Consider the following 19,916-nt stretch of genomic DNA (forward strand, 5'->3'; position numbering starts at 1 on the left):
CAAATAATGTTTTCCAATGGTACGATCTATTGCTCTTGACAAGATTACAAGTTCCGTCATATTATTTCTGATGTCCGTGAACCTTACATAATTGCATGATTTTTTTTTTCCATGGTGATGGAGATAGATCGAGGGGGGAATACAATATAGTGAAAAATTCCCACAATATTCTGCTCCTGAGAAGAGAGGAGAGGACAACCAGAGGTAGAATGCCAAGAGAAGAATTTTAATGAGTTCCAGAGATGCCCTGATACTACCCTGTGAAAGATTGTCATAGGAAGGAGGAAATATAGTTGAAGGAAGGCTATACCAGAGTTGACCAGTGAAAGGGATGAAATAGTTAAGCACTGGTGATGGAGCAGGAAAGACCAAGTGCCATATTCTGCTCCCAAGTAAGATAAGATGCCAGAGAAAAGTTAAAATAACTTCCAGAGATGCTTTGATCCTACCCTGTGAAAGTCTATCATAGGAAGGAGGAAATATAGTTGAAGAAAAGCTATACCAGAGTTAACCAGTGAAAGAGATATAATAGTAGGAGAGGAAACCAGAGATAAGATCCCAGTGAAGGGTTATGACAAGTTCCAGAGATGCCTTGATCCTACCCTGTGGAAGGTTGTCATAGAAAGAAGGAAAAGCTGCAAAAGAGTTAACCAGTGAAAGAGATGGAATGGTAGGAGAGGATATAACCAAAGATAAGATGGAATAGTAGAAGATAACCACAGATAAGATGCTAGTGAAGATTATGACACGTTCCAGAGATGCCTTGATCCCACCCTATGAAAGTCTGTCATAGGAAGGAGGAAAAGCTGTAGGCTATCAGAGTTTACCAGTGAAGTGATGGAATAGTTAAGTACTGGTAATGAAACAGCAGACCAAGTCAACATTTCGTCGCTCAAACATACACATTTGCCAAGCCTTTCCTAGGAGCTGAGGGCATTTGCATTGGAAGTTTTATGAGCCAGGGAGGTAGTTGACAACGCCCCTGTGCCATGAACGTGATAAAACACTCCTGATAAGCTCCCGTTTTGACCTTTAGAAATTATCATTGTGAGGAGAGGAAGTGTCTGTCACAGTCACACAGTCCGTTAATTAGTCAACCAGTCTGTCAATCATTGAGTCAGTCATTTAATTAGTCAACCAGTCAGTAAGTCAATCAATCAGTTAGTCAGTCAGTCAATCACTCAGTCAGTCAGTCAATTAGTCAGCCAGTCAAGTACGACAACACGAGGCTCTGAGGACGGGAAGGAAGGCATGCCACGGTTGTTGACAGACGAGAAACGTTGCCAGATTGTCGTACTCAGAGCATCGTTTATACCGGTTTCTGACACATAACTATTGCCAAGAAGCACCAATAATTAACCATTTTATCGATAAATCTATATAAAGCCAGTTAAAGGGGTGGTTCTTTGCCTGACTGTTCACCCTAGCATGGCTCATAGGGAAAGGTCATCCAGGTAAGATCATCTGGCAACGTTGCAGACGAGTCGTAAACACAGCACACGTGGGGCAGCGGGACCCGTCTAGCTGCTGCTATATCGCTGAGAAAAGGCATCTGTGGACATGTATCACTTAATGTCACCTTGATATTGAGCAAAATCATTCTATAAGTCACCTGCAGAAGCTTAAGATTACTCAATAGCAGCAGCGGCGGCGGCGGCGGCATGGGAAGCCTAGGTAAGACATGTATTCCAAACGAACGTCTAATTTTCGTAACTACGCCTTGTTTAGCATATTCAGCCGCCCATCTTCCATTCTCAGCATTACTTAACCATTTGAACTGATCAGAGTGCCGTTTGTATTGGGTTACGTGCTTTTTCAGTGCCCCGTGAGCCTGTGGCCCTGGCAGGGGAGTGGTGATCCATCGCGGTGGAAGTGTCAATAGGGTAAATGCTTAGAGAACCAGTGGGTTGTTTAGTTTAAGAGATATTGGTTGGTCCGTTTGCCAAATCTTAACCATACGTGTTAGCTTAAGGTGGTGAAGCTAAACCACTCATTTACCGTCAACAGTGCCCATTTATCGACCAGCCTGAATGGGAGGATGAACAGTTGGGTCGGCTGTTTTCTGACTGTCCAGGCCGGGATCAAACCCAGGCCTGTGGACTCATAGCAGAGCGTGCTAACGACTACACCACGGATGTTTGGAATGCTGTTATGTAACACAAAATTAGACTGAAATGCTTCATGAATAGAATGTTCGTGATTGGGTAGACTTTGTCGCCATCCCTTCCCTTGAATATCTGAATCAGTTTCAGCCAGAGTGAAGGCACACTTCTGATCACTGGCTTTCAAATAAATTTATTGTACAGAACTTTGAAAAGAATAGTACTGGTGGGAAGGTTCAGGAGAGGAAGTGAGTTCATATTTGAAAATTTGCACTTGAATATGTTTAAAAAGGGCAATTTTGTTCTGCCTGGAAGCATAAGTCAACCATGTTTCATAACCCCTACAATTTGGATGATGGGTTTTTCTGGTTGCCACGTAGAGGGCGGGTGACAGGTTTTTCCGGTCTGCCTTTTCCGCTGCAAGTTTAAGCTTTATGTGGGAATTTATGGGTCAGCGTGACTCCTAGGCTGCCACACAACTCGTCCGTGCCATTCTCAGTGTTTTTGTGGCTGTAATAATGGCAAGAATAGTTTTTTTGTATCTTCCTCGTCTGATTCCTCGCCCGAGTGTCCACAGCTAGTGACCTCGACTCCTCATAAGCCTCCCCTAGCTACACTGCGCCAACCACAGTCTATGGAACACTGCGAACACAGACTTACTCCGAGCCAAAAGATGCTGCAGTTCATCACATCACCACAGAAACACTACATGATGTAGAAACTTCATGTTTGTGGCAGATTGAAGAGGAAGGATGGATAAAGCAAATGTTCACAAGTTTAAAGCTACTTGGTTAGGGAGAGCTGTGAAATTGATAATGGAAAGTAAGGAATTTTTGGGAAAACGTTAGAATATTTTCATACGGGGAGAACCTTTTTCACTGTACACCCCCGACCTTTAGGGGTCAACCAAGATTATCATGGGTGCCAAAAAACTTATCATCTTGCGCTTTTCAGACTTGAAGGAGCGTCTCCAAGGGCCGGAGCCTTTGGCCACTCGTCTCCATGTTGGGGAGAAGACCTTCCTGGCCCCCCTCAAGGTGCCGGTGTCACAGAAAGAGGATGTGGTGGTCCTGTGGCTCTCCCAACTTCTTACAAGCAAGGTATCACATTTGACTGCCATCCTGACTTGCAGTTTCTTTCATAAGTATAAAAGATAAATGTTCAGACAAAAAGAGACAGAATATCCTCAACAGTGTCCTTTTTAACAGGTGGGGTCACTGAGTGCCGAGGACCAGGTGGCGGCATGGACGACGCTGAGCACCCTCCTGGCCTCCAAGCGCCTCAAGGCCTTGTGTGCCAACAACTGGGTCTGCCCCATCACCTCCACCTTCACAGAGGTGAGCTGGAATTGAAGAACTGTAAATAGTACGGTAGGAGATTTGATTCTTTGATACAGAAATTAGTCAAGTAACTGGAATTAGAGAGAGAGAAATAAGGTAAACCATATATGTATACTTGATGAATAGAAAGTTATTCATGCTACAAGGAAATTTTTTAAGAGATACGTACTAAATCAGAAGACCGAGATAGACAGAAAGATGATAAATAGATTGATGATAAAATATAATAGGATGAAGAAATACACTTTCTCAGCTCCAAGCTCATTCAGAGAGGGCACTGGTTGATGACTGTGAGTTAGCATGTAATCAGACCATAGTGAATGACACACACATGTATTTATCTGATTATTATGAATTCATCAACAAATAAATTCTAGTCTTATCTTCTTTCCTCTTCGTTTATAGTCTAATCTTGTGTATTCCTTTATTTCCATTTCAGACCTTAGTGGACGTCATCAACATCAACTCCAACACTGAGCTTCGGGGAAAGGCCGTGAGTGTCTGCCACAGCCTCATGACCAACCCTGTCTTGGCTCCTCTGGTCACTCACTCCCTGGGCCGATGTCTCCTCCTCTCCAAGGGGCTGATCACGTGGCTGCTGGAAGGCAACACAGATGACCTCAGTGTGACCTCAGCCACAATGATGATCACAGAAGTTGGGGCGCGTCTGCAGGCCCACGTGGACAAAGTCAATGTTATGAGCAGCGTCTCTGAACATTTGTTGCTCCCCTCGGCCAAACTTGCTGTTGCCATGAAGGGCGATGGCAGGAAACAGATGCAGGAGTTGTTAAAAGAGATCCAGTCGTTAATAACCACGAGCTTGTTTCACGGTGAACTGATAAATCACTATAACAATGCATTCACGCTCCTGTTCTCTGAGGCGAAGGCAGTTTTAACGGATGATTTTGTTAAGTTTTTACAGTTAATTGTTACTTATATCGAAAGTGAACCTGTAGAAGTCTCACAGTGCATTCTGGGAGAAGTCTATCGCCAATTCTTGATGAAGTTCAAGGCACAGACGAACTTGCACTGCCAGATGTTGATTGTTCTCTGTCACTCACTGGGAATCACTCTTCAGAATCCTAAACTCCCTTTCATTGTTGCAAAGAGTTTCTCCGCCCAAAAACTTAGAGCACTCAACACCAGTGAGGAGAAGAAGGAAGTCCTCCTATACTCTCTCCTCCATGTCATTCAAGAGGCATCTCTGAACATACCAAAGGATGGAGACATGGACATCCTTCTGAAGAGTCTGGGAGAACTATTAGTAGCGACGTCGCCCGTGTCCATCGAGGGTTACAAGTCATTACAGGCTCTCCTCGTCTTGATCCCACAGTTCATGAGTAACCTTATCTTGAAGAACATGTGGAATATCTACTGCTGCAAGACCCCAAATAGCAGTGACGCCAAGGGGGAGCTGCACGCCGCCTATGATGACCTGCTCTGTGAGGTGCTGGTGGTGTGTGTCAGGCTGCGGAACATGCCCAAGATGTTCGAGAAGATGCTGGCGGCCCTGAAAGACGAGAGCGCGAACTTGAAGAACCAGACCATTCCTGAGTCACTGGAGGCTCAGGAAGGGAGATCAGTGTTTCCTCCAAGGTGAGTTTTTGGCATCATCAGTTTTACCCTTTTTCCTGTTGCCTTGGTGGGGAGTCAAGTAGGTGTGGGTCCCCATAGAATGTTCAGACCATTCTTTTAATAAATATTTGTCCATCCCATCAATATAAGTCTAGACAACTCCTAAAACACAGTAGGTTTAGATTTTAATTCCTGATTTTCAGACATGACATTGATCTATTCGCAGTTGGAAGTTATGGAAACATAAACTTAGCAATTATCTATTTATTTATCTGTGTGTGTCCACCTCCCTGTCTATGTCTGTGTCTGTGTACCTCTCTGTCTGTCTGGGTGTCTGCAAAGAGTCATCCAAACCCTGCTATAACTTTTTGTCATCTTTAACCTGTCCGCTGCGATTGGCACGGATTTGGCTTTGACTGGTAGCCTGGTAACATATACTCCCAGGTCTTTCTCTGCCTCTGTGGTGGATAATGGAGTGTTTCCCATGTGGTTTTGGCATGCTGGATATCCCTTCCCAAGGTGCATGACTTTACATTTTTCTTCACTGAATTGTAGCAGCCACTCTTTGTTCCATTCCTGTAGCTTGGTGATGTATTCTTATAGGAAATCCACAGTCAAGGGGTTAAAACTTGGGATATCAGAAGAAGGTCAAAGTATGGGAGGTGTGATGAACACTAAACTCCAGATCGTTAAGATAATATAAAAAGACACAGGAAGTTATAGTTTGAGATTAGATTTATATATGGGGAAGTTTGTGGAGTTAATCAATCTACATAAATAATATCTACTGGTTTATTATTCTTTTTATTACACATCACCTTATTTTCTTTCTTTAATTATTTTTTGGTTATGGTTTATGAAGTTATTTATGGCATTAAGCTACATAAAAAAATCTCTCTTTTTTTTATTACTACATATCTCATAGCTACAACACCTCATATATTTCTTTCTTTAATCTCTGGTCAGGTTTGTGGCGGCGTTACGAAGAACTCTCTCCGGCCTGAGCCATCGACAAGTCCTGCCAGTGTGGAAGTCCGTCCTCTTCTTCCTCACCAAGGAGAGCGCTGTCATGCTGAAGGCTCCAGGTAAGAGTCTGTCTAGAAAATTTGTTAAGAGAATCATAGGCCCATATTTTCAAACATTTCAGAGCTTACACTCCTACATTTGACAAGGTTTCATAGAGGTTGTTGTGTTAGTATTTCCATGGGTAGTTTTCATAGCCTAGTGATAGATTAACAAGATTTCTGCACCGACATTTGATAAGGCTTTCATAGAGGTTGTTGTGGTAGTATTTCCATGGATAATTTTCATTGCCTTGTGATATTTTGATCGAGGCCTCTGCACCCACATTTGAAAAAGCTTTTGGAGAGGATGTGTTAATATTTCCATGGGTAGTTTTCATAGCCTAGTGATAATTTGACAAGGTTGAAAATATACAGAGAACTTAATCAATATAAAAAGGGCCAAATTAACATGCAGAACACCAAATTGACCGTCTTGCTTGATCCAATGGTGATCCTTCCTCTATTTCTAACACTTCCAAGTCTTGTTGCACTGTTGCTCATTCCTTCCTTGTGATGCCCATTGTGCATTATAACTGGATGTTGCATTTATATATACCCTTCATCAAGCATTTTTTATGTACTTTAGATATTAGATACTGCAGGTGTTGCCTGTACATATGTATAAAATCCCATGTATTAACAGCCAAGCCCGGTGACCTTGAGTTTGTGAGCCTGGTGGTGTGGGTGCTGGCGGTGGTGGTGGAGGCCAGCCCGTCCCTGCAGGTGGCAACAGTGGCTGGGGATGCTGGCAGCCTGGCGGAGATCATGACTCAGATTGCCCTCTCTGGAATCAAGCCTCTGGGGACGGTCATGCTCACCCAGCCTCATGTGAGTAAGATGCTGAGTACCTTCTGAATGTGACCTCTCTTCTGGCCACTCCTTCTGTCATTCTGTGCATCCCATAACAGTGGTAGGCTCTCTTTTGGGGCCTGATGGACAGTCTCTGCTTATTAGTTGGACAGCAATGTTTTTTTTTAATTGGCTTCAGCAATATATGACTTGTGTGGCCGTGCTGCCCCCTGGTGCTCCTCTTGACTGAAGTCACTGAAGTTTGGGTTGATTGAAGTTCTGGACAGCATGTGGGTAATCTTCTGTCACTGAGCGAGTGTTGAAAACTACCAGCATTAATAGGTCTTTTCAAATGCTATAATTTCTTAGCTCCATTGCTGGTGAAACTGACACTGTACTTGATTTTCTTCCAGAATAACAATGTTTGTGCAAGTTTTCTCACCATGTGCCATGCCTGGGGGGACCTCCATGCCAGGCTGCTCACCACAGAGGTGGGGTGAGTATTCTCCTGTCATTATTCACCTTTAATACCTATAAGGTTGTACCCACCATGGCCTTGGCTCATTTTTCCACTGCTCACATCCACATAAATACATTACTATTCAATAAGACTTGGAAATAGTAAAGTCTGCCTTCCTTGTTCACAATAATTAAACAGGCCTTAGGGATGGACGTTAATATGAGAGACTCTTCCATGAGTACGTAAGGAAATTTAACTCTGCTATATTCAAATGTACTATAACACAAGCATGATTCTGTCTCTCAGGTACTGCCAGTGGCCTTCACTGCCCAAGGTGCTTCCCTTCAACCCGAGCCCTCCAACAGACTTTTCCCACCTGTTTCCCTTCATCCCGCCGGACGCCTGGGCCCAGATCTCGGCCAGGGTCGCAAACTTTGGCAACAAGGCAGCACAGCAAGCCTTGGTAAGTAAAGAAGATGTTATCGATTTAGGGTGAACATTTTATATTCTACAGCTGGAAATCCCAACTCTTGTATTTTTATGATATCTGTAACCCTCCCTTCTGTCCCTTCTTTTCTATCATCATCTATATTCTCTCATCCTCTTCCTCCTTCTCTCTCGTCACTGTCACTTTCATTTTCTTTTTGCAGCTGTTCCAGTACAATAGCAAACACAGCAAAGTCCTATGGTTAGTTTAGTGTAATTTAGTTTAGTTTATTGATCACAGGGTTACTGCGTCAAAGAAATACTTGATGCGAATGGAAGATGGTGGTTCAACACTACTAATACAAGAACACTGAAACATATATCTACTTCGTCTTCTTCTTCTTCTCTTTCTTCTTCTTCCTCATCTTCTTTTTCTTCTTATTCCTATTCTAATTCTTTGTCTTCTTCATCTTCTTCTCCTTGTTTTCCTTCTTTTTCCTCTTCTACTTCTTCATCTTCTTCTTCATCTCACTTATCATCCTTATTTTCCCTTATGGGGCTGGACAGGTTATGAGTCTCTCCCACTCTTGACAATCAAAACTAATGATACCTCTTTTGGCCACTAATACCTACTTTCCCTATAGGAGCAGTGATTAGCAGGCTTTTTCATTTATTATTTTTACCCTTGAGCTGCTTCCTTTACTGTAAAAAAATGTATATCTCATTGTATAATATTGTCACAGGTTCAGTTGGTCATCCAGAAGTTCAGCCAGGCCTCACTAGCACTGCAGAGGGGTGTGCTGTGCCAGGACTCAGCCGCCCAGCAGACAGCCCAGGCCATCACTCAGCAGGCTGTGGACAATGCTGGGAAGTACCTCACCAATGCCCTGGAGTCTTGGGGCAGCAATGTGTCCCGCCTATTCACTGTCCACCTCACCTACATCCTGCCCTTCTTCCAGCTCAGCCACCTCTCTGTCATAGCAAGGTCAGTCAGGAGCCAGGCATTCAAATCCTCATTTTGTCCACTCTTTTTCATTCCTCGTACTTTACTGTCACTGTCTTATTTTTTGTATCCATGTCTGCTGATTGAGGGGACTTGGGTTGGGTCTGTATCAGTGTTTTATTATTCCTTGATGCCCTTTCATAGATCTCAATAATAATAATAATAATAATAATGATAATACTAAAGCACCAATTTCCTGCATGCACCATTACACCAACAGCTTGCTCATTATAAAGCCAGTGAGAGTGAAACCGTCCCCCGCATATTATTTTTGCATCTCTTAGGAATTTGGTGAGCCGAGTGAAGGAAGGCGACAAGTCCTGGAGTGAGTATGTCAGCAGCCGCCACTTTGAGGAGGCCAGCCATCTCCATCCTCATGTGTTCGCCAGCATCTGCTCAGCCTTGGCTGCCACACATGACTCCAGGAAGAGGAAGCTGTCGGAGTGTGAGGACGGCCCCACGGCCAGCAAAAACTACTGCCTCAAGGTGCTGAGGAAGATGAGCAAAGCTGCACCACTGCTGGTTGAATTTGACTCAGCAAAGGAGGAGGAAAATGCCTTGTGGGAAATGTTTCAAGAATGCGGTGACTGCCTGAGGAAGCTGATAGAGAAAGGCCAGACCCAGTCAGGTTCTCTGCCTGGATGCAAAGCAGGAGAGTTTAGTGCAATGATCAATTTGTTAACCAAGTTCCCTCTCCACCACCTGAGTAAGACTTCAAAGACTGCCATCCAGCTGGTGCTGCTCACGCTTCTGGTGCAGGAGAGTGGCCAGGGCAGGGAGGAAAACTTCTTTGCCCTTGTGAATGCCCTGAACCAAGCACTGGGGTACTTGGGGACATTCAGACTCTACTCCATCACCAAGGCGAGCAGCTTGATGAAGTGGCTCATCGAGAAGAGAGCGTCCCTCTACGGCTCCATGCTGTCCCCGCACATGGTCAACCTACCCCAGGCACTCATGAAGGCCAACGGCACCTACACGGCCAGACCAACGGACATGCATGGTCTGTCTCAGGATGCACAGAACAGACACAGCCTGGACCACATGATCCTCTACCTCACCTTCAAGCTGACCTGGACCACCAAAGTCGCCGACCAGGTGAAGGAGGTGGCGGAGCACATCACCGGCAGCACGGCCGTTCCCGCCGAGGCCATGCTGCAGCCGGCCGTCTTCCTGCTGGCCGCCTGCCACCTGGTAAGGAAGGCAACTTGGTATATTTTCTCAAAAGATTTTCAAATAAATTATTAGTTTCTCTGATGCTTGTAAGTTTTGTTGGATATCATCCACCTGTTTTAGACTTATCACTTCATAAAGATGTTTTTTTTAATGTTTGGAGTCATTTTTGTTCTGTAGTAAAGTGATATTTTTCACATTACGTTTACACAAATATCTCTGAAAAAATATTTGATTTTGTTCTACAGTTTACCCTATTAGATTGATGTTTGGTTTTGTTTGCAGAAAGGAAATGTCATCTGCCAGTGGGCCAAGCAGCACCTGTCCAGCTGGCTGCTGCGCCACCTGAAGAGGATGGACCTGGACACCACCGCGCCCACCGCCGCCGCCACGCTGCTCACGGCGCACACCATCATCGTGCAGACCCTGGCGCCAGCCCTCGCCGGGGAAGGATCAGAGAAAGCTGCAAAGACAGTTGAAAGCTCCACCACCACAGAGTCAGGAGAAGCTAAGGAGGAGGAGAGCAAGCAAGGCGATGCTCTGTTGAAAGAAGACACAACAAAAAAGCTAAAGTGGAAAAAGCTCCTGCAGCGAAGTGTCCAGTTGTCTGAGCTGTGCTTGTCTTCCGGGAACCAGGAGCTTGAAGAGTACGCCCTGGCCTTCCTCTTCACCGCCGCCAAGCACTCAAACGTCCTTCAGGGCTACCTTCCCTCCCAGCTATTGACCACGGCCTGGTCGGCTCTCTCACAGCCAGAAAGGTTTCCACTAGGCACTGATTCAGGTATATGCAGCAAGGTGTCCCTGGAGCCAGTCCTCTTGACTGCGTCCCCTGAGGATTACGAGAAGCTGCTCGAGGACCTGGTGACTCGGACCAACAAAGGCGGCGGCCAGCTGTGCCACACGCTGCGGCTGTGGCGGCTGGTCATCAACTCCATGGCCACCGGCGCCAACGGGTTCCTCAAACGAACGGCCCTGGAGCACCTCGTCCCCATCCTGGTGCACCTGGCCACCACGCACGGCACCAGCGCCGAGCCGGACTGCGGTGTGCTGCACGCCGTCCTGCTGACGCTGCAGGAGATCATCCAGACCTCCATATCATTTGAGGACCAGACCAGAGCACATTTCTTGATGCCGTGCACCATCATCCAGCTGCACAAGTTACCTTTTAGCGACTTTTGTCAGGTAAGATTACTTACCACTGCTTTCTCTTGCCAAGAATCTTGTTTCTATTATCTGTGGGAGTTCAGTTACTGGTACTTCAGACTAAATTGCCTCTGAGATCTTATACCAAGTATTGCATGCCCTGAAATATCTTGGAAGAAAGAGTTCATTTATTTTCTCTTGGAATCAGAATAACAAGCTTCATCATCTTCTTTGTATTTCCAGATCTTCAACACGTCCGTCAGCATCGTGAACATCATCGTGGTGGAGCACACCAACACAGTGGTGGAGCGGACTCCTGCTGTGCTTGCCGCCATCAGCCACCTCACCACCGCCCTGATAGCTCAGGCCAGCCAGGAGCAAAAGCTTGAGGACAGCCAGATAAGAGTATGTGTACGCCCAGCCTCCAGGACTGGAATGTAATGGCATGATGCATCACCTAAATCCATTATATATTTCAAATTCAGCTGTTTATTTATTGATGTTTTAATTTTTATTTCTTTATTTTTATATATTCATTTATTTATTTTATTATTCAATTTATTTATTCTTTTTTTTTTCCAGGATCTTGTTGGGTGCAGCAGTAACCTGGAGAGGCTTGTGAAGGAGCTGGCGCCCTTCAAGGTGAAGCTGAACAAGGTGGTTCACTTCACCATGGCCACCATCGTGGTGGCCCTCCAGCACACCACCGTCTACCCGGCCGTCAAGGTGGGTGGCTCCTGGGTGTGGCAGTGGTGGCAGAGGAGCTTGAGCAATGTGTGTTTCAGAAGCTGGAGTTCTGCCAGCCTGCTGATCTTATCTAGAGTTACAGCTTAGAGTCTTTCCCTAATTATGTTTACTATATATTTTTGTATACAGCAGAAAGAATAGCAGAATTAGTGAATTAGGAAAGCACTGCCTTTTTAGCTTGGAAGCTAGGCATCCTATGGTAATTTAAAGATGGCAGAGATATTGACAATTGTGGAAAGTATCTTCACTGGTGATGACACAATCATATTAATGAAACTAAAGTTGATGGTAACTTTCTGAGCACACACACACTGCGGTGACTGATAAACTGTTGTTGTCTCCACAGATGGTCGTGGAGAGTGTCGTGTACCGCCTGCTGGACCTCTGCGACTCCTACTGCCTGCAGCACCTCCTGGTGGCCCTGCCCCCGGCCGCCACCACCCTGCTCAAACACCTCCACGATAACTACTCAACCTTCCATCGGTTCAACCCAGGTAAAGCGTAGCCAGCACTCTGAAAGGGGCTTCTGTGTACAGCGAACATGGGAAACCTCAGTGTAATGGATTTTGAATATAATAAAGACTCCAAAGAGACTTGCATAGAAGATCATGATCCATGTTAGTATTAAGTATTCACCAATGGTATGTGGTAGCTCTTCAGAACTTTGAGGTAGTCCCATATAGGCTTAGTTAGATGAGATAGAGCCTTTACTGGAACAAGATGGGGTACCCTTGAGATTAGAGCCTTTACTGGAACAGGATGGAGCAGTAGTGGGAGTGGAAGGATTTAGGGAAAATGAAACTTTTTTTAAGGGGTAGTAGTACATAATACAGACCTATACTTCTCTACATACATTTAGGTATAACAAGCCTGTGGATGTTACAATGTGGTTTTCTTCCTGGTATATTTGTTATACTGAATTTTTGTATTTATTTATTTTGCAACCCTTAGAAAGTGTTTTCTGCCTCCTGTAGGTTCAACTTAGGATAGCACACACTGGAGAGATCAACAGTATTATGGCAGCAGATGATAAGGAGGTGCAGGAGACAAACAGTGGCCTCTAAAACAAGAGTAGAAAGCCAACAGATGCTCAGGAGGTGCAGGAGACAAACAGTGGCCTCTAGAAAAACAGTAGAAAGCCAACAGATGCTCAGGAGGTGCAGGAGACAAACAGTGGCCTCTAAAACAACAGTAGAAAGCCAACAGATGCTCAGGAGGTGCAGGAGACAAACAGTGGCCTCTAGAAAAACAGTAGAAAGCCAACAGATGCTCAGGAGGTGCAGGAGACAAACAGTGGCCTCTAGAAAAACAGTAGAAAGCCAACAGATGCTCAGGAGGTGCAGGAGACAAACAGTGGCCTCTAAAACAACAGTAGTAAGCCAACAGATGATCAGGAGGTGCAGGAGACAAACAGTGGCCTCTAGTCCTGCCTGTATCACAAGGTTGGTCACCAAACTTACAGTCTTGTAGATAGTTGATCTTTCTCACTTCCAGCGGGTTAGTTTCTACGTGTGTCTCTGCTTGTGTATGTGTGAAAATGTATGCTTATATGATAGGTCTCCCTCAGTTGTGTGTGGGAGTGTGTGTGCTTAGATGATTCAGTCAATGGGGGCATACGCCAGGGGGGGCGTTGCTTCGTCCACCCTACGACACCAACCCCGGGGGTCTCTCCGGGTGAGTCTCCATGCAGGCCCCCCTCCCAACACGAGTATAGGGATCCCATAAATGAGGAGAGGGTGTTCAATAAGCCACTAGTGCTGGATGGTCTGATTAGGGAATGCATAAAGAGAAGTAGGAAGGGAGTATACCCATGTACTCAGAAGAGCTGCAGAAGTAGAGGTAGAAAGGATAATACCAGCTGGAAGACTTGAGAAGACCAGGAGACAATCATGAAAAGGATGAACACTTGGGAGGAGAAAGTATATGATCATCAGCAGTGGGAGAGACTCATTGTCCATCCAGCCTCATAAGGGAAAATAAGGATGGTAAAAAAAGAAGTAGTAGGAAGGGCTGTGGTAATGTGGCAGAATCAAAATGTGTGAACTAGATATAGGAGAGTTGGAAGAAGAAATCCGAAGAAACACAATAGCAATGATAATCTAATAACAAGGATGGAGTGAGGAGATATATGGGCCGTATTACTAAACATTTCGGCTCCCAAGGACATTAATTAACAAGGCTTTCGTAGGAGTTTGGGGCATTTCCATGGGTAGTTTTATGACCCTGGTGGTAGTCTGGCCCTTCCTCTGTACCATGAACCTAGAAGAACACTCATTAGAACCCGACTGATCCCCTTTTCGACCTTTAGAGATAGCTGATGTGAGAAGTGAGAGTGTCTTATAATACCAACCATAGACGCCAAGAAACAGAGGCTACTACAAATAAGGAAGAAGAAAACTGAAATGCAATAACAAATACTTCAATAGCAAGGATGGAATGAGGGGAATGTGGGCGTATCCTTAGTAGCGAAGAGAAGCTTGCTATAATGCTTCTAATATCAACTCAGCAAGGTATAGACGCCAAGAAACAAAGGCTAATACAAATAAGGATAAAGAAAACTGAAAAGCAATAACAAATACTTCAATAACAAGGATGGAATGAGGGGAATGTGGGCGTATCCTTAGTAGCGAAGATAAGCTTGCTATAATGCTTTAATATCAACTCAACAAGGTATAGACGCCAAGAAACAGACGCTACTACAAATAAGAGATGAGAAAATCGAGAAACAAAACAAATGATGCAATAAGGAGAATGTGGGCGTATCCTTATTAGTGAAGAGAACATAAGAACGTAAGGAGTCTGCTGGTCATAGTGCTTCTAATATCAACTCAACAAGGTATAGACGCCAAGAAACAGAGGCTACTACAAATATGAAATAATAAAACCGAAAAAACAACAACAATCTAATAACAGCAATACCATGAGGAGAATAAGGCAATACAGACGAAGGAATCAGTTAATTCAGGCTGCTCCAGAGTTTGCCAGGGAAAGGGGTTGAAAGAATGGAGATGCTGGTTAACTCTTGCAATAGGAATTTGGACAGTATAGGGATGAGCTAAGAGTAGAGGTTCATGTGAAGAGGGAGGGGCAGTTAGAGGTGTGTGTGTGTGTGTGTGTGAGAGAGAGAGAGAGAGAGAGAGAGAGAGAGAGCGTTCGTCCTGCCAGCTTGTTCAGGAGGATAAAAAAAAAGAAGAAACAGCCTAAATAATGATTCCAGGAAAGAGTCGAGGAAAAAAGAAAGAAAAAACATAAAAAAAGTGTTCTTGTCCCTTCTAGCCGCGGGCGTTGGTCTGAAGTTGCCCTGTCACCGCTGATAATCTCTCTCTCTCTCTCTCTCTCTCTCTCCCTCGCACACACACACACACACACACACACACACACACACACACACACACACACACATGCCTGGCAATTTCTATAGACCTTCCTTCTTTCTTCCTTCTTCTCAGCATCTCACGGAAGAGGAAGAGGAGGAGGAGGAGGAGGAAGGGAAAGGTCTGTGTGTGTGTGTGTGTGTGTGTGTGTGTGTGTGTGTGTGTTTAGCACGTTACCCGTCATATATTCTGATTCATGACCTCATTGACGCTCGTTCATAAGGGGACACACGATCGACCTATATTCTACACAACTTTACTGCTTTATTATATGGATACCTCGGTGGGCAGGTGCCATAAAACAGGTGGTATATTCAATTTAGGCTAACTTGGCGATTAGGCCCCTCCCCCTTTTCCTAACACGTGCATAACATTGGTCAGTCCACGAGCAAATCACGCCCCCTCTCTATCTCTGTTACTTTCTACTTTATTTCCTCTCTATTCTTTTGTTTCATCACTCCAGGGTCGTAATTTCTGAGGGGCTCAATGGGGGTCAATAGCACCCCCAATGTTTTATATTTTGGCCTGAAAATGCCCCTAAAAGTGTTGGTTTTCAAAGAATTTCTCTCACCTGCGCATGCTCGCCTCGCTTGTCACTCTTTATCCTCCACAACTCATGAACCTTTTTTTTTTTTTTATCAAGGGTATAGTCAGAAGAGAAAGTGAGTTAGTGGCGAAGGTACAGGTGGGGGAGAAGGAAAGACATTAGGGGCCGCTTTCACAGACGTTTTGTTTGTTTAGATCGTTACCAATGGCGGCGATCGACGCTATATTTTTCCACGTGAAACTGGCCTGTGGGGTGATGGCGGCTGCAGAGGAAGCGAGAGGTGTTGAGAGTGTGTGACAAGGTGCGGGGCTAGGCTAACCCCGCAGCCACTAGTACCCCATCGGCCTGTTTTACGTGGAAATACTATAGCGGCGATAACAGCCATTGGTAACGATCAAAACAAACAAAACGACTGTGAAAGCGGGCCTAGGAGTGTACAGTTGTATGGTGTAGGTTCGTTAGTTGTTCTGGTGTAGTTTATTGTTTATCGGGGACCTTTTTTGTAAACCCCCGGCGTGCTGTGTGTGTGTGTGTGTGTGTGTGTTTGATTTGTAACCTGTGATGCCCTCTAGCCCACCCCCAAAAAAGTGCCAGAATTATGGGCCTGTTATCCTGTTTTTACTTCCCTTCATCCCTGCTCCTGTTTTATCTCCCTGGCTGTTTTTTTCTCCTTTCCTTCCTCCCGGTTCCTCTGTTTCATCTCTCCCGTCCTGCTTTCCTTCTGTTTGATCTCCATTTTAGTTCCTCTGCTTACTCTTCTCTGTCTTTCGCTGTTTGATCTCCTTGCGTCTCCCTTCCTCCTTGTTCTTTCTTGTTCTCCTTTTTCTTTCCTTTCTTCTTAATGTTCTTCTACCCTGTCTCTATCTTTGGTGTGTGTGTGTGTGTGTGTGTGTGTGTGTGTGTCTGTGTTCGGGGAAGTCACCATCACCACCATCACCACCACCAGCACTCAGGGACACAGGGCGGGCGGTCGGGCAGGACTCGTGTCAGTATACAGTGCTGGGTCCCTGATGGGCTAATAACACTGTGCCCCGTGATAAATGACACCCAACAGTCTCTCTCTCTCTCTCTCTCTCTCTCTCTCTCTCTCTCTCTCTCTCTCTCTCTCTCTCTCTCTCTCTCTCTCTCTCTCTCTCTCTCTCTCTCTCTCTCTCTCTCTCTCTCTCCTCATAATTTGTGGTTCTATTTATAGTGTCTAATTTTCATCTCCTCCTCCTCCTCCTCTCCTTTTTGTTTTTCTTACTCGTACTTAAGTTTTTTTGTAGTAGTAGTAGTAGTAGTAGTAGTAGTATACTCTCCTCTTTAAAGAGTTCAAAATTCCTTTACTGACATGTGAATCTCGATAGCCCTCAGCATCCAGTATCGTAGGAGCTATAGGAAGGAGTACATCCCCCTCAGGCGTCACCGACAAAACAAGAGAAGAACGGAGATACACTTTTGAATCCCACGTCTCAGGGACCATATTCTTACGATTAACTTCCCCGTAGCATCAGATCGTCCACCTTTAGTAGTCTCCAAGCGCTTATAGTACCTTGGCTCTCACCTAACAAGGTATAGAGGATATTATACTGTTAGGTGGAATATTCTTCGCTAACTGACCTAGACAATGGTGAATACTTTGAGAGAGAGAGAGAGAGAGAGAGAGAGAGAGAGAGAGAGAGAGAGAGAGAGAGAGACGTCCTTGGTGGGTCCTTGCTAGAGAGAGAAGAGGGGGGAGTCTCTGCTTAGTTTGTGGTCATTGTTTGTGTTTCCTTCTCTTCCTCCTCCTCCTCCTTGTTTTTGTTTTGTTTTGTTTTATTTGTTATTCTTTTTCTCGTCCCCCTCTCCCTCCTCTTTCTCGTTTTCCTCCTCCTCCTCCTCCTCCTCCTCCTCCTCATTTTTCTTGTTTTCGTTTTTCTTTCAGTTCTGCTTTTCCTTCCCCCTCTCTTTTCCCTATTCTCTTCTCCATCCTCCTCCACCTCCCCTCCTTCTTTTTCTCCTCTTCCTCTTCTTCCTCCTCCTCTTCTTCTTCCATTCCGAAACGGTATACCCACAACACCAAATCCATTTATCCATTTCTTACGCATCTCTAACTTCCCCCAACACACACACACACACACACACACACTAGCTTGGTCTCTGGGTCACTATTCCTCTCTCTCTCTCTCTACCCTCCCTTCCTTCACTCCCGCCCGCCCGCCAGTCCGCCAGCCACCCAGGTACAGATTCCCCCCTGCCCCGCACGGCACCTGAGCGCGCGCTATCTGCCGCCGCAAATTATATGAGCGGATAAGTTTACCCCCGAATCAGCGCCGCCTCCTCAATTTGAATACCCGCTACCGGCTTTGCGCGCGTGCTGCTACTGCTTCTTACGCGGCCTTCACCAGGGTCGGGGTCGGTATTGTCAGACGCCTCCACCCCTCACATCAGCTATCTCCAAAGGCCGAAAAAGAGGTCAGTCGGGTTCTCATGAGTGTTGCCTTAGGTTCACGGTACAGAAGAAGGGTCAAGCTACTGCCAGGGTCATGAAACCATCCATGGAAAGTCCTAATACTCCAACGAATGCCTTTTTAAAGAGACCGAGGTGTCCTTACGTTTGAGAATATGGGGCGTGGTAGACTCGTGATCACCAATTAGTTGCCACTATCGCGTGGTGCTGCTTCATACACGGCCTTCACCAGGGGCTAAACGTGTGTTAGACTCGTAATCACCTGCCAGTAGCTATACGTACTCTTCCTGAAAGAACTTAGACGTGTGGAGGCGGTGGCCGAGTTGTCAGCGTTCGTTCCTGGCGAGCTCGGGGACCTAAGTCCGAGTCCCACTGATGCACACTGACAATTTTCAACCATCGCCGAGTGGCGGAAGATTACCCACACGCTGCTCAGATCCTTCCAGGTCGTCATTCAACCCTAACTTCAGCGACTTCGGTTAAGAGGAGCACCGGGGGCAGCATGGACCAAGCAAGTCGTACAATACGACAGCCATTATAAATATAATTCACCTGCACCACTAGCGGGCTTGGGTCGTCCAAGAGACCTCTCAAGAAAGCCTACCGCCGCTATAGGCACCACCTAAAAAAATTACCTATGGAAGGACAGGAGGGAGTCGGTGGAAGTTAGGAAGCGAAGGAAAGGGATGAGGGGTGGCCAGTGTCGAGGGGGGTCTGGCAGTGGAGTGGTCGCGTGTGTGTTTGCTCTTAAGAGGAAACCTGTTGTATCACTTTCGTTTTTTGTTGTTTGATCCTCGCAATTTATTTGTTTCTCTGTTTTCCTCAGCCATGCAGGACGTATATTCATTTCCTTCACCGGTAACCTCTGAAACTGCCTCATTCGTCTGTATTTGTCTCCTTCAAGAGAGGAGCATTGAGACACCTTTGGGAAGCGACACATTAATATGTTCACTGCCCTGCAAGAGACTAATGTGGCGTGTTAGTGACGTGCTCCATGAAAGCCAAAAACTGTGTAACATGGCAGCCTGCCGCGGGTGGTGGTGCTGCTGCCACTGGTCCTGCGAGGGGTCGCCCCGTGGACTTTCTCTCAGTTTTGTCTCGGCAGCAGCAGGGCTGTTCACGAGCATATTTGCTGAACTTTTCGACGAACATTTTTGGTGCTGTCTACGGTCTACCAAATGTGGCGTCAAACTAGTGTGTGTGTGTGTGTGTGTGTATATATATATATATATAGATATATATATATATATATATATATATATATATATATATATATATATATATATAATTATGGAGAGATTGAGTGTCGGTAATTACAGCGGGACGCAGCGATGGACGGTGCAGCGCGGCGATAAGACGAGCTGAGCGGCCACGATTGACGGGCTCTGACTTACGGCAGGACCAATTCCCCCGGGTGACGGGCTGCTCTCTCTCGCTCTCTTTCTCTCTCAGCAGCATCCTCCCCCCGCGCTCCTCCCCCGCGGCCACCACCTCACAACACTCGCCGATAACGGGCCTCTTGAAGCGGGTAATTTCGGGTTGGAGTGTCGCGGACCCCTGCAGTCCTATTACGCTAAAATACCTGCCCGCAAAAGCCGAGCCGGAGTTAGTGGGGCGAATAATAACAGCGGCCAACCAAAATACGGGTGGCTAGCGCTGTATTACCGGACATATGAGCCCCCCTCCTACCCCCTACCGTCCCCCCTTCCCGCCCCCCTCCCGCCCAGTCCCGACCCCCACCCGCTGCG

At 45.8% G+C, this 19,916-nt stretch overlaps 2 protein-coding genes across 2 annotated transcripts in view; both read left to right on the plus strand.

Moving 5' to 3' along the window:
• Positions 1–1,465: 1,465 nt before the first annotated feature.
• LOC126998669 (uncharacterized) lies at positions 1,466–12,412 on the plus strand. The gene is made up of 14 exons (XM_050860644.1): positions 1,466–1,674; positions 3,057–3,202; positions 3,311–3,439; positions 3,882–5,038; positions 5,984–6,102; positions 6,725–6,909; positions 7,284–7,366; positions 7,637–7,793; positions 8,500–8,741; positions 9,044–9,950; positions 10,215–11,111; positions 11,316–11,477; positions 11,655–11,798; positions 12,166–12,412. Exons 1-14 carry the CDS (start codon positions 1,662–1,664, stop codon positions 12,322–12,324), a joined length of 4,500 nt encoding a protein of 1,499 aa, XP_050716601.1. The 5' UTR covers positions 1,466–1,661; the 3' UTR covers positions 12,325–12,412.
• Positions 12,413–12,918: 506 nt separating this feature from the next.
• Positions 12,919–19,916, plus strand: part of LOC126998670 (uncharacterized) — a 104,847-nt gene continuing 97,849 nt past the window's right edge. Inside the window, exon 1 of the mRNA XM_050860645.1 lies at positions 12,919–13,261. Within this exon, the coding sequence (XP_050716602.1) occupies positions 12,966–13,261 (296 nt within the window). The 5' untranslated portion in view covers positions 12,919–12,965. The remainder of the gene's footprint in view (positions 13,262–19,916) is intronic.

Source organism: Eriocheir sinensis, chromosome 14 (assembly GCF_024679095.1).
Source record: "Eriocheir sinensis breed Jianghai 21 chromosome 14, ASM2467909v1, whole genome shotgun sequence".
Taxonomy (NCBI): Eukaryota; Metazoa; Arthropoda; class Malacostraca; order Decapoda; family Varunidae; genus Eriocheir; species Eriocheir sinensis.

Excerpts from the sequence above, each read along its gene's own strand:
- LOC126998669 (XM_050860644.1), top strand. Across the intron at positions 6,103-6,724 it reads TGTCATGCTGAAGGCTCCAG|CCAAGCCCGGTGACCTTGAG; the intron begins GTAAGAGTCTGT and ends ATGTATTAACAG. Across the intron at positions 11,112-11,315 it reads CTTTTAGCGACTTTTGTCAG|ATCTTCAACACGTCCGTCAG; the intron begins GTAAGATTACTT and ends TTGTATTTCCAG.